This window comes from Sycon ciliatum, chromosome 1, assembly GCF_964019385.1.
Source record: "Sycon ciliatum chromosome 1, ocSycCili1.1, whole genome shotgun sequence".
NCBI lineage: Eukaryota > Metazoa > Porifera > Calcarea > Leucosolenida > Sycettidae > Sycon > Sycon ciliatum.
Window position 1 is genome coordinate 6,430,681 of NC_088643.1, and position 14,057 is coordinate 6,444,737.

Sequence of the window (14,057 nt, forward strand, 5' to 3'; positions counted from 1 at the left end):
CAGCGTCGAATACGCCGCAATTTTATTACGCGACGCGCCCAAAGTGTACAGTGTACACTACACAGCAAGGACATAATACATTGTAGACGAGTGCTCAAACCTTTCGTAACTCACTCAAACTGCAAGTGATTCTCACCAAAGATCATGATGATGCAACTACACCCTACTTGACCCAGACTAATAGCCACGCAAAATGGGCTTGAAAGTGCTACATCAAAGCATAGAAACAAATAATTCAAAGACCGGATCCACTTGGACCCAGTTTTTGTATTAGTCCATCAGCCAAGAACTCAGAAGTCGTCAAATTCAAGCACCCTGTTGCACTTAGAAATCGAATACTTGATTTTGGCCTCAATGGGGAGTTTAGGTACCCTGTACACCGAATCCGCAAATAAAAAGAGTAAACGACTTGCACGCTCTGCAGGGGGAAGCCGACAAAGTGACCATTTTTGGCATTTCATCGACAGCCATTGTTGTGACCTAAAACCAATCTCCAATCAGTGCCATGCGCGTTTCAGGAATGAACTTTCAGATTTTTGTGAATTACGGGAAAAACCTTGCAAATCGAGAAGATTTGCAGTGTAAACCATTGCAGTTTCCGTATTGCACGTGTGCCTGGATTCAAATTACAATAAAATTGTTGTTCGCCTACTTGTAGAGTGTTGTTCCATTACATATCTCTTTGTAAGAAAGGGTATCTCTCGAGAACATATCTCTTTCACTGTTCTATTTAATTGAGCATCCGAATACATACCTTCAGGAAGATTACAACGAGCTAGTATTGAACATCATCCACCTTCGGGTTTCCGAAGTATGCACCCCGAGTCATGTCAAGCAGGTTTGAAGCGTAGTTTTTGCTGTTTGGCAAAAGTGATCTACGCTTCCACCCTGAATGGAATCGCCCTGGGAAGGTCCTGATCCCTGGAAAATTAAGGAAAGTGGAGAGCTAAAAGTAAGGAATCTGCGGCGATGCATGTTGTACATCGAGTCAATGCCCTGCAGTTCTCTTCTCCATTACGACCAACTAGCAAACGCCATGGCTCTGGATGCTGACAGCAAACAGTCGAAATAAAGGCAAGGCTGCTTTGAACATGTGAAACCAGGTAGTAGTACAGTTACAGTTGTACTACTTCGAAGTACTATCTACCACACTCGAGATCACCCAAAGAATAAAGCGATTGAATTCAAAATCAAAAAAATTGTTGGGGATCGTCTGAAGCATATTCAAGCGAGGTACAGTCGGGCTTGATGACTGATCAAAGCCCTCGGGCTGGTCCCTTGGGCTTTGATCAGCCATCAATCCCTCTGTACCTCGCTTGATTATCTACTTGATACCATTGTAGTTGCAAACAAGTAACTACAACAATTGCAGTACAATAGTCATGTAGTTTTTTGAATTACTTATTTGAAAATGGTGAGCATCTTCATCTTCTTCCCGGTGCGCATGTACACATATTTTTTGAATCTTTACGTGCTCCAAGCCAACTCACCTCTGCTCAAATCGACGGCGATTTATTTCGCGATTTTAGGTCGATCGCCACGGAAAACCACACCAAACGTTGACAAAACTCCACGTTTTTCACTGAAGACGCATTGGATGTCCTGATAAAACGGATGGAAAACCTCGTAATGGCTGATGAAGAAGAAGAAATTTGTCGAACTTCCAAGGCGCACTGCAAAAGGAGTGCAAGAGTTTCGCCAGGGAAAGTAGGCAGGTCGGATTCAGTGATGCTTTTGCTGTCGATTGATGTCAGTTCCAGGTGTTAGATTTGTAAGTGCAACAGGGGACTCACTTTGGCACCACTGGCTGATGGACTATATGGATCCAAGCACATTTCAAGCCGTCTTACTCACAGCAAGATGATGTAGCCAGTGAAACTGACTGATTTGGCTACTGGGGGCGGGGTGACAACTGGTGGCGAAGTAAAAGTCACACCTGCATACGACATGAGTGGGCTGCTAGGCCCCCCCCCCCACATACTGAGGCAAAGTCACACCTGAGTGGATTCAAAATAGAAATCTGATGTCGATTTACTACTGACTGGCAGTTTTTGACGTCATCATTTTCAAGCCCTATGCCTATGGTGACCTGGCCGTCCACACAGCACGTGAGCTTGATGATGCCACAACTATTGTACCAACCTGCATGAGTTGCCTGGAGTAGAATAAAGAAACATGAGAACCCCTGCAAACAGAATCCTCAAAGAAAAGTGGTCTCTTAGTAAGGTCCAGCGGATAATGCTGGCAGTATATTCAGCATTATATATAATGGGAAAACCAGTAAATTTTTGAACCTCAGGGGGTGGTTGACTTTTTTGGTGCTCCTCGGAACAGCTTTCCGGGAGCCCCCCCCCGCAGCAGTTTTACCCTTCTACCTGTCCTTTGTCCTTGCTGAAACTAAGAATGTCCCTGGACCAGAACCTTGATCTTGCCCTGATTGGGTACCAGGAGCTAATCGGCATCGCTGAACGCAAGTCCCTGGACTCCCCTTCGAGCCTCGCCCGGCCAGAGCTGGTGCAGGCACTGCGGAAGCAAGGCGTTGGAGTGAAGCCCGTCACTGACACTGGTACGTCGTGGATTAATGACTCTAAGCTGGATAGCCTTGCTAACACTATCCAGGCCTTGGCGGGGGAGATTGCCTCCATGAGGGAGGACAGGGATAGCATAATTTTGTCCTTGAAGCTGGAAATTTCGGAGCTGAAAGGGGAAGTGCAACAGCTTCACCAGCAGCAGTACAATGGTTCATCCAAACCCGTACACTGCGACACTCCAGACATGCAATCCCGTTATACTCGTACAGTGAGTACGAATAGCACACAGCCAGAAGAGGATGCACGCACTCTACACCGCAGGTCAACTAGCACTACTTATAGCAGGGCCACCGTACCTAACACCAACCACATGGAACGCAGGAACATACCCGTACACACTGGTAGAAATGCAACAACTGGGGGCGCACTTACAACAGCAGGCGCCGGTGGTGCACCAGTACAGCCCACGTGTACTCAGGGTACTCAGGGTGCTGCTGGGAGCACAGAAGGCGATCCCCATCAGAACAACTGGCAAGAACAGCGGCGAAGGAGCAATAAATCAGCGGCCCACAGCGATCCCATTGCCCGGGCAACAAAATCCAATATTGTGTCTGTCTACAGAAAAATGGCCACAGAAAACCCCAACCCCAACGCACTCACTGGCACACATCTTCCCAAGCGATGTGCCTTCTTTGTCGGGAATATTAGTCCTGGAAGTAAGGCACAGTCCATTGTAACCTGGTGCGCTGATAGGGGCGTTGATGTATACGCATGCACAATTGCCGAAACCCAATACTTTGGTACCTGCTATGCACGCGTTTCTGTCGCGGAAGAGTTTGAGCAAACGCTGCTTGACAAGGAATTCTGGCCCGACACCATTGCGCACACCGTCCGCAAATGGCGCTATGCCGACTCCGCTAGCAAGTGATGGGTCCTCGGTCACCTAGCCAACAGCTAAATCCTCTTGCCCAACCCTTTGTGCCCCACGCAAGCTCATCACACCCTTCCCCTCATTACGTTACATATTCTTCTATATCTATTGGTCATATTCCACTTGCACCACCATTCCTTCCTGATTCTGGACGCCAAACTACTAAAACTCCTAATCAACCTGCCCAATTACCTTCATCCTTCTTAGTGCTCTCACTTAACTGCCGCTCCGTAGAAAATAAGTTAGCTGAGCTTAGTCAAGTCTGTGAGCAGTATTCTCCAGATATAATCTGCCTATGTGAAACGTGGCTGACAGCTGCCATAGACGTCTTCATACCGCCTGGACCGCCCACCTACGACCAGCTCTGATAACCTGCCAGCAAGAGGCTATGGCGGTGTTGCTACTCTTGTAGCTGACAGGTCGTTCATGTCCATCAAGCGCCGCTTCGACCTTGAGCGCTGTGGACTGGTTTACCGACCATTCACCGAATGACAACTCACCGAAAGAGACTTCAACGAAAGACACTTCAACGAAAGACAGATCATCTGGAGGCGGTTTGGCTCGAATTGCGGCCAGTGATCCTTCCCTCACTCCCCCTCATTATCAGCTCTGTTTACAGACCCCCTGGAGACAGCATTTCCCTAGTCCAGGAATTTAGTGACCTCCTAGAGGACTGTCTGTCCAACATTAGCCTCCCCAATTCTGCGATTGTACTTGCAGGAGACTTGAATGCTCGCCACTCTGACTGGTCTCCTAGGGACACCACGAATCGTGCTGGAAGGGAGTTCCGCAACCTCTCCTTTTGTTTTGGCCTTGAGCAAATGGTGACATTCCCCTCACACTTTACCTCCCATGGCTCAACATCGTGTATTGACGTTGTGCGCACGGATCATCCTCACCTACTACTCTCTGTTACATCTCTTGCTCCTCTTGGTGCATCTGACCACGCACAGATCCTCAGTCACTTCCTACTGCCTACTGATGCTGTTTATCGTGAGGAACCTGCTGCAAACGGACATCCCGCTGCTGCACCCCAATACCACTTCAGGAATGTTCCTGGAAAGCCGGAATATGACTTTAAATCCGTGCCATCTTCCGCCTGGGATAGAGTGAATGCAGAGCTCGCTGACATTGACTGGAGCTGGAATCTGCGTGCCAGCAACGTCAATGATGCGCTTTCGCACTTTTCTTCCATTCTCAACAGTGCCCTTGAGAAGCACCTCTGGCCATTCGGAAAGCAGCCGTATTCTCACCGCTGCCCATGGCCCAGTCAGCCACCATGGGTTGATGCCCATCTCCGCACAGCAATCAAGTGGAAATATGATCTCTATAGCATTTTTAAGAAGTACCCAACACAACAAAACAAACAAGCATACCAACAGCAGCGAAATATAGTGAAAACCCTGACGCGGACAAAGTACAGAGCTTATATCCGCTCAGTGCAAACTACTTTGCAGGGTAGACACCGTCCATCGCTTCACCAGTTTGTGAGACAAGCAAGAACTCGAAACGTATCACGGGAAATTCCGTCACTCACCACAGGGACTCAGCCGGCGGCTGACCCTTTGGCCAAAGCTACCACATTAAACGCCCAGTTTGCCTCTGTGACTCGGCCAGATGACCCGTTGCTCTCTATTCCCCCTATTTTCACCCCCTCGGAGCCCTCAGCTTGTTTCACGTCCCTCATCACCACAACTGCCACTGTCCGGCGTCATCTGAAGAAGCCTCCGACGTGCAAGGCATCTGGTCCCGACGGCATCCCCAACCGGGTCCTCAAGGCCCTGGCACCATCCATAGCATTCCCTTTTTGTCATATTTTCAACATGTCATTTACCACGGGCATATTCCCTTGCGAACTGGCGAACTGGCGACTGGCGAACGAGCTGGACACAGCAGCTTGTACCTGGGATAAAACAAAGCCATTCGACACGTGCAACAATGTGCTGCAGACGGTGAGCAGCGTGGCCAAGGACGTTTTGGGATACGTCAACCGTAGCAGACACCAGAAACCAGACCCTGCGATACAAGAGCTATCACTCAAGCAAAAGAATATTCGTCTGAGTATCAACAACTCCACCAACCTAGCACTCAAGGCCAATCTGAAGAGACAGCGAAATGACCTTCAACACACCATCAGAGACAAGTGTCGAGCCAACGCTGAGGCGCTTCTGGAGGCCAAAGCAGCAGAGATTGAGAGGCTGAAGGACGGGGCACGCATGTTTAAGGCTGTGCACCTCATGAGACGACGGAAAGCCCAGAAACCGGCTGTGGCGGACGAGACTGGACGGTTTGCGGCAGCGACGGTCAAGCGGCAGCTGTCGTCAGAAGTCACTGCATGAAGCAGTTTCAAGGCGATGTCAGCCATGGCATGGACCCATTTGATGGAGCGCCGAGGCATCTCAACAAGCCCATTACATCTGCAGAAGTGATTACCAGCTTTAAGAAACTCAACAACGGCAGAGCAGTGGGCCCCGATCTGGTCCCGGCGGAGCTGCTCAAGTATGGAGGGGATGCTCTGGCGCCAATATTTGCCACGATCTTGAATGGAATGTTTGAGATGCACGAGCACATCGACCTGGGAAAGGGGACATTATTCCCGCTCCAGAAACCCGGCAATCCAGTTGGACCTCCGAGTAACCTTCGACCAATTGTCCTGCTGACGGCACTGCGCAAAGCCCTCTCCATCATTACTCTTCAGAGAATATCATCACAAGTAGAACAATATCTCTCTTCAACGCACAGCGGTTTCCGCAGAGGCTGGTCAACGGCGGATGTGGTCTGGAGCCACCGTTGGTATGCTGCAGCCTGTCAGAAATACAAGAAGCAATTGGTGGTCCTCGGCATTGATATGTCAAAAGCATTTGACTGCATCCGCAGGGGCCGTCTACTGGCAGTTCTCAATTCCTTCCTGAATGAGGACGACATCCGTCTCATCCGTGTCCTACTAGCCAACACGTCCTTCTGTGTACGCATCGGCACAGCAACATCCGAATCCGCCGACACCACTATCGGGACGCCCCAGGGCGATTCCTAATCCCCTGTTCTATTTGTGGTATATCTCGAGGCAGCTTTGCGGGATGTAAGTAGCCCTGCTACTGCCAGGGCTCGGCCATCATCGGAACTCGGCTTGCCATTTGAAATTGCGTACGCCGACGACGCGGATTTCATCAGCACAGAGTCTGGCTGGTTGGGTGACCTGGAGCCGGTTATCGGTGACGTCCTCAACGGATGGGCTCTGAAGGTAAACCCGGATAAAACTGAAATTACCGTTCTGGGCCGATCCCTGGACAGGGTGGCGGAACAGTGGCGCACCACCAAGAAGCTCGGCTCACTCCTCGGGGATAGCGAGGATGTCTCTCGGAGGAAACAACTAGCCGCTGCAGCGTTTCGATCGCTCTGGTCACTATGGAGCCGGCGCAGTACCGTTGGAGAAGAACTGAGACTTCGTCTCTACAATGCGTTTGTACTACCAGTGCTAGTATACAACGCCAGCACATGGGGACTCACGGCAGCTGCCGAGGGTGGACTCGACGCATTCCACCGCGGCCAGCTCCGTTCACTGATCGGCTTTGTCTGGCCGCAGAAGATCGCAACAACAGCACTCTACGACAGGTGCAAGGCAGAGCCGATCAGCCGGATCATCACCAGAGCTCGGTGGAGGCTATTTGGCCATATCCTTCGACTTCCCAGTGATGCCCCCGCCGTCCTAAGCATGGTCAGCTACTTTCAATGTGATGACCACAAGTGGAGAGGCCGCCCTCGCATCACCCTGCCGGTGAAGCTCGACGACGACCTCCACCGAGCTGCGTGCGGGCGATTGCAGAGTCTGGAAGATCTGGAGCGCCTATCAGACGTAGCTGCAGTTCGAAGCGAATGGAGGCAGCTACTGGATATGACCTGCAAGTAGAGGTTGCGGCGATGAAACCGCGCCGTCACCTTTTTCCCAGACCACGGAAATATCGCTCAATACACTTTAAACATTCTTTACACAAAGGATTTACAGCTACGTTTGTGCTTGTTCTCTTTATGTCTCCTATAAACTGCTTCTCTTACCATGTCCAGCATAAGCGAACGTGTGGACTGTGTTTGTGCATGGGCGACTTGCACTTGCACTGTTGACGCTGCCGCGGAAATGCATACGAGAGAGCTTGGAAGCTCAGGGCCCTACACTATGCTTTTTTGCCTTGATGACCGGGACTGTGACTTTGTTTACTGGGAGATACTGAAGTGCTGTCTGACGAGGGTACGGAATTTGGGCATATCTGGAGCTTGTCTAACACTGGGAGGCAGTTGGAGACACGTAGAGTAGCAGGAAAAGAAATGGAAATTTACGAATAGGGTAGACCTAGCTAGGGGGAGATGAACGCAGCTTCGGGCGGTGCCACCTGAATTGAACCAATTAAGGCACTGTAAATGAGCAGAGTGCTGGTCAAGAAAAATTGAATGTGCCAGGGTGCACTTGGAAGCATCAAGGTAGTGTTGCAGAGTGGTAGTGGATGCAGCAGCATACAAGTCTAGATTTGAGATATAGCGATCAGTACGAAATGTGATGCGCAGTAAACGGCGATGGAGAACTTCTAATTTACCTATGTGGGTTTTGTTAATGGTGGACCAGGCAGGGAAGCCGTACGTGAAGAGGGGAAGAATGTATGATTTATAAAACATATTCCGGCAATTTTGGGGCAAATGGGACAAGTGACTTGACATTATGCCTACAGATCGGCATACTTTGGACGACACATGATCAGCATGGTGAGACCAGGAGAGGGCGGAATCTATGACAATGCCAAGGTGTTTATGGTGGGGCGCTACAGAGATAGGGTGACCGGGATCATCGGGAAAGTGGAAGATGGGCACTGGATCTGTGGGAGGGGGAAAAAGGAGGAGCTTATTTCGCAACAAGTTATTATTTTTGTGGTAGTCTCTAGCTTCTGTTTCTTTTTGCAGTTGTTCTTGTGCAACCCCCCCCCCCCCCCCCCCCACACACACACACATTTTTCGATGCCTAGTTGCAACGCTGACGCCGAGACCTCTGGTCAGTTGAGTTGCCCCCAGCTCTTCAGCACGTCGTCCCTACATCCCCCTAGGGGTTTTGTCCTTTTCCTCGTTTCTTTTTGTTCTCCACCTGTTTTCCAGTAGGGCTGTGTCAATAGTAAAAAATAATATAAAAAAAAGCTCGGTTTTTGTTCACATTTGGCTTAAGGTACCAAGTGCTCAGCCAGTGAACAATGTCGTTGATACAGGTCTTAACTTTGGGCTAGAGGGTGGCGTGAGATGGGGAGGAAGCAAGGACAGTTGTATCATCTGCAAACAAAGAAATATTGGGAATTGCATAGGGGAGGTCTTTAACGCATGTGAGGAAGAGCAGGGGACCTATAATGGAGCCCTGGGGCACTCCGGATGTCACATACTCGGGGTCAGATAAGGTTCCATTCACTGTGACGCACTGATTTCGGTCCAAGAGGTAGCTAGTTATCAAGGCGAGTAGGGAGCCGGAGACACCATGGGCACGAAGTTTGGCGATCAGGCCCTTGTGCCACACGGTGTCGAAGGCCTTGGAGAGGTCGAAGAAACAGATGCAGGAGACCTTCCGCTGGTCTTTTAGGGAGCAGAGGTATTGGATTATGCGGGACAATTGCAAGGATTGCGCACATGTACAGCCTCGACCTGTGTTTGAGCTGGGAGAGCTGTCGGAGTCACCTGAGAGTGTTGCTTCCAGCGTTCGCGTTGGTACTGGTCGAAAGTCGCCGACACGGCTCCCCGCACGGGACTCTGTTGGCATCGTAAATGTGGACCACCTCATGAAACAGTTCCGCACCTGCATCAGCGATCTTTTAGAGGAGCGGATGGAAACGGTCCTAGATTAGTAGAAGGTACGAAGGGGGTTCTAGAACAAAGTTGACCCCGGAAGTGACCTTTCGATGGGTTGACATGACCCTGTCAATTTTTGACGTGACCGTGTCAGAAATGTGACAGGTTATTTCGACATTACTTTATTTTGACATGTTGACGTGTTTCAATCACGTGCTTACCTGAAATGTCACGATTAAACTTCTGGACACTTTCCATCCCGGTTCAAAATTGCCCACATCACCCCGATATTGAAGTCAAAACAAGACCCCCGTAATTGCCCTTCCAATCACCGCCCGGTGTCTCTCACGTCTATTCTCGCCAAACTCCTTGAGCAGCTCGTGTTCTCTCGTCTCCAGGTGTTTTTCCAAGAACGTTGCCCGTTCCATGAAGATCAATTTGGTTTCCGGAAGCACCGGTCGACCGCGCAACTCCTCACGAAGGTAACGAATGATTGGCTGCTAGCCCGCGAAGGGGGTCTGCATACAGCTGTTGTTTGCGTTGACCTGAAGAAGGCATTTGATACCGTGGAACACCAGCAACTTCTCATCGCAATCGCGGCCGTGGGTATTTCTGGCATAGCCCTGGCTTGGTTGCAGTCATACCTCCGTGGACGACAGCAGCGCGTGGTTACCTACATCGGAACGTCTCCTCTGGTACCAGTTACTAGTGGCGTACCTCAAGGCACCATTCTGGGCCCTGTGCTCTTCAATTTATATGTGCAGAAGCTGCCGCTCACAGCTGATGCTCTTTCCTGCAAGCTTCCGATGTTCGCGGATGACATGACGCTGTATGCCAGTAGAAGGTCGCCAAATGAAGCTGTCAACGCCGTCAACAAGGTACTTTCAGTGCTTGCTCTAGATCTTGCGGACCTAGGGTTGTCAGTCAACTCTGCCAAAACTGTCGCCATGGTCATTTCCAAACTCCCCCTGCACCTGTCTGTTCCTGTGATACTCAACGATCAGGTATTGACCCGCGTTACCAGCACCCGAATCCTGGGGGTCATCATTGATGACCGCCTAACGTGGTCGCCTCACATTGACTTTGTAATTCGCAAGACATGTGCTAAGGTTGGCGCTCTTCGTCGGTCCTTTCGGCAATTGAGCAGGAAGGCCAGGAGGCAATTTATTGTATCAGTCATTCTACCTGATCTTTTGTACTGTTGCTCGTGTTTTGTAACGAAGCTGTCCGCTAAGGACCGCCAAAGGCTCTCTACTGTGTTCCGCCGTGCTGTGCGAGCTACCTGTGGTGCTAAGTCACAGGACGACATCACGCCATTATTGACCACATTGGCGATTTATCCATTTGAACACTATGTAATTCTCAACTTTGCCCAGTTTATTCATAGAAATCATGTCATCATCTCACTGTCTACCCTAACGGAATTATTTCCACCGATCACAACAGGCCTTAGAACTAGAAGCCACTCTAATGCTTCCATTGCCACATTATATATATTTATATTTATTACAACATCTCAAGACTCGGTGGAAACACCGGCCAATGTTAAAGAGAGTGGGTGATTGCCAACCACGGCGATAAATAAAAGTAAGGGGAGGGAAAAAGAAAGAGTAGCAAAATGAACAGCAACAACTCCGTAAAGAAAGAGAAAGATAATGTCAAATAAAAACAGTGAAAAACACAGAGACGCAAAGGACATGTGGATAATGAGCTATGCATGTCGTGGTAAATAAGGGGCGGCACCGATCTTAAACAGGCGGAGTGAGGTCACATCTAAGCACCGGACAACTGATGGAGTAAATTCTTTTTCTAATCGTGCCGCAATTTTTTTAATACACTGCCTGCCGAGTGGCGCAGACACCACCGTACCTCTACATTTGCAAACCAACTCAGGGATCTTTTTAAAGACCCAGTGGCGTTTAAGAAGTATTTTGACCTTCTTTTTGGAATCTGTTGAGTTTCTCGATGATCTTGATAGTTCTTGTACTAAGCTTGAAGTTGACTTGGTGTTTGATTACTGTACTGCTTGATGTCTGGATTCCAATTTTTTCTATTTTTTCTTTTCTTTTCTTTTCCTTTCCTTTCCACTTACCCCGTTATTGGCCCTCTTAAGAGTTGTGTGTATCACTGTTGAGGCATCCGATGGTAAATAAAATAAATACTACTACTAACTATTTTTGTGATTAATATGCATGTGGGGTGTTGTGAGAACTCAGTTTTACGATACACGTCATCAGAATAATTATGATGAGCCTTCGTTTTCCTGTAACACCCGCGTTAAGATGATAATAACACCCCTCATGATGTGCTGAGAATGCAACTCATCCATATGACGATCCTCATACATGAAAATCCAGACAAAGACATTATTATCATTGCCCGCATCTGTAAGCACACTCTATGTATGCTGAATTTTTGCTGGTATATACATGTATGTAAGCTCCCCCCCCCCCCGCCCCCCCCCCCCCTGCCTCATGACCCCAGTATTCTCACTACTAAAGCTGCAGATACGTGTACATGTACATGTACCACCACTGCATGATGACTTTTTGTTGGTGTGTAAGCTCCCCCACCTCACTCCTCAGCCTCGAAGCGCATGACCCCAGTGCGCTCGCTAGTACAATAGTAGTAGTAAAGCTCCAGATACCACCACTGCATGGAGCACGTACATGCTGACAGTGGTGCATCAATCTATCAATGACAATGTCACTGAGATGTTGTGGGTGACAGGAGATCCTCAATGGTTGTGCATGCTAACACGGTCAGAGATGACAGGAGACGCTATCTACTCACACATGAAAGAGCAAAGCCGCTCGAATGTTCTATGCTAGCTAGCACACACTATCACGTCCTCAGTCCGAGCATTAGCATTGTTGTGCATGCTGACGCTGTCGGAGCTAACCATGACATAATTATATTGGAAGCGATGATAAAATCATTTCTACATGAAACAACAAGGCCACTCGAATGTTCTGTATGCTAGCACACACTATCACTACCTAACCGATGGCAGGTTGGAGCTAGCTTGGCGAGAGGGATTGGAAGCTATGATAGTACCATCTCCACATGAAACGACAAAGCCGCTGGAATTTTCTAGCACACCATACTCAACCTACACAAGTAGGATGTCCAGTTTAGTACTCTTATTCAGAAGAAACAGTTTTGCACAAATCGAGGTCAATCTCAAAGACGCCGTCCACATCTCCAAGGGGGTGTCTCTAGAGACTTTGCTGTGCAATCGCACAGCCTTTACTCGCATATACCTCGAGTTATACTGAATTTGCTGACATGATGATGATTGTATTCTTAGGTCCTCTCAGGAGACTTTGCAGAGGGGAGACGGGCGCCAGATCTCAAAACAGCCGCAGACTGCAAACAGACTAGGAACATATTGAATTTGTCTTATCTACGTTGGTAGGCATGCAGGTTAACAAGTCTCGGCACTAGCGTTGCAGCTGCCTGCATGCTCGCAGTATACAATTATAATGCCTTTGTATTCTATTAGGGATATTAACTCAGTAGCAAGAGCAGGGTATAAATAGCTATGATCTGCTCACCCGCAGTATCAGTTTTTAGAAACAATTAATTTTACCAGTATCTCTATCTCCAGTGTTTTCGTCCAAAATGCTTTCTAGAACATCAGTAGAATTTGTGATTGATGGCGTAGCCAAAGGGCTACAGACAAGACATAAGTCCAAGGGTTGTTGTTGTTGTTGTTTATTTATTTTACATCGCATAGCAAACGGGCAGTTCTCCCAATATTATGAAAGCGATGACAACCAGTAAGAAAAATCAGAAATGAAGAGAAAAATAAATGAAAAATAAAATACGAAAATGGAAGTAGCAATGAGGGGAGGCAGGGTCAAGACGAGCAGAAAAAATGGATCTCAATGGATGGGCCAGGGGGAGGGGAAGGTTGCGACCCAACTAACCTCGAGTGGTCATGCCGGTTGGCGGGCCTTGCAATACAATTCGGGACGACAACAGCTCACTGGCGATTCCAGAACGGATTCTAAATGTCAGGAGTTGGAGCTTGCATTTCCCTCGTTCCAGCACTGGGCAGACACCCAGCCTGGTGTACAGGAGAAGAGTGTGGGCCAATGGGTGCTCATTGGCCACGCAACAGATGCAACGTTTATCCAGTTTGGCTACTGTGTTCCACTGCTCAGCGGACAGTCCTGGGAGAAACGCATTCGACGCATATAGAATGTCCTGTATGACAAGGGCAAGGGTAAGAAATACCCAGAGTTTTCGCCCGCTAGGAGCTACCACTACACGGAGGGTCCAATCGCCTCTATTAAAGTCAAAGGAGTGGCCCGAAAAGGGAAGTATGGCCAAGTAATTGTCGAACTCACCAAGAAGCTCCGGTGCGTTGTTGCAGCGCTCTACGAGTATCACCCTCCATACGGAGAGCGCTTCAAAGTGAGAGGGTAGACCGAATAGCAACAAACTATTATCCAGCGAAGATTAGCAGCGAAGATGGCACAACCAAACACGGCCGTGACGTGTATATGAAGGGAACATCTACGGTACCCATTGAAGCGTTCAAGGTTCGAACGCTCGAGGATTACTATGTCTATCCAGCGACAATTTCATGGAAGAAAGAGAGCAGGGTGTACAAATGTACCCTGGGGGTCATCCCCTGCAACCATGTCGGGGAGGCTAGAACTACCCAGCGTACATGCAAACCCAACGAGGCCAACATCCTCATTGCTTCGTGTGATACTATGGATCAACTGATGAAGGCATTTGAAGAGAATTGGACATCAGCCTCATCCACAGGA

General features: G+C 48.9%; 1 protein-coding gene across 1 annotated transcript; it reads left to right on the plus strand.

Annotated features, from left to right (window-relative positions):
- Window positions 1-5,797: 5,797 nt before the first annotated feature.
- Window positions 5,798-7,369, plus strand: LOC135805338 (uncharacterized). Its single transcript, XM_065319395.1, has 2 exons — window positions 5,798-6,427; window positions 6,527-7,369. The coding sequence occupies exons 1-2, from the start codon at window positions 5,798-5,800 to the stop codon at window positions 7,367-7,369; spliced, it is 1,473 nt and encodes a 490-aa protein (XP_065175467.1).
- The last annotated feature ends 6,688 nt before the right edge of the window (window positions 7,370-14,057 follow it).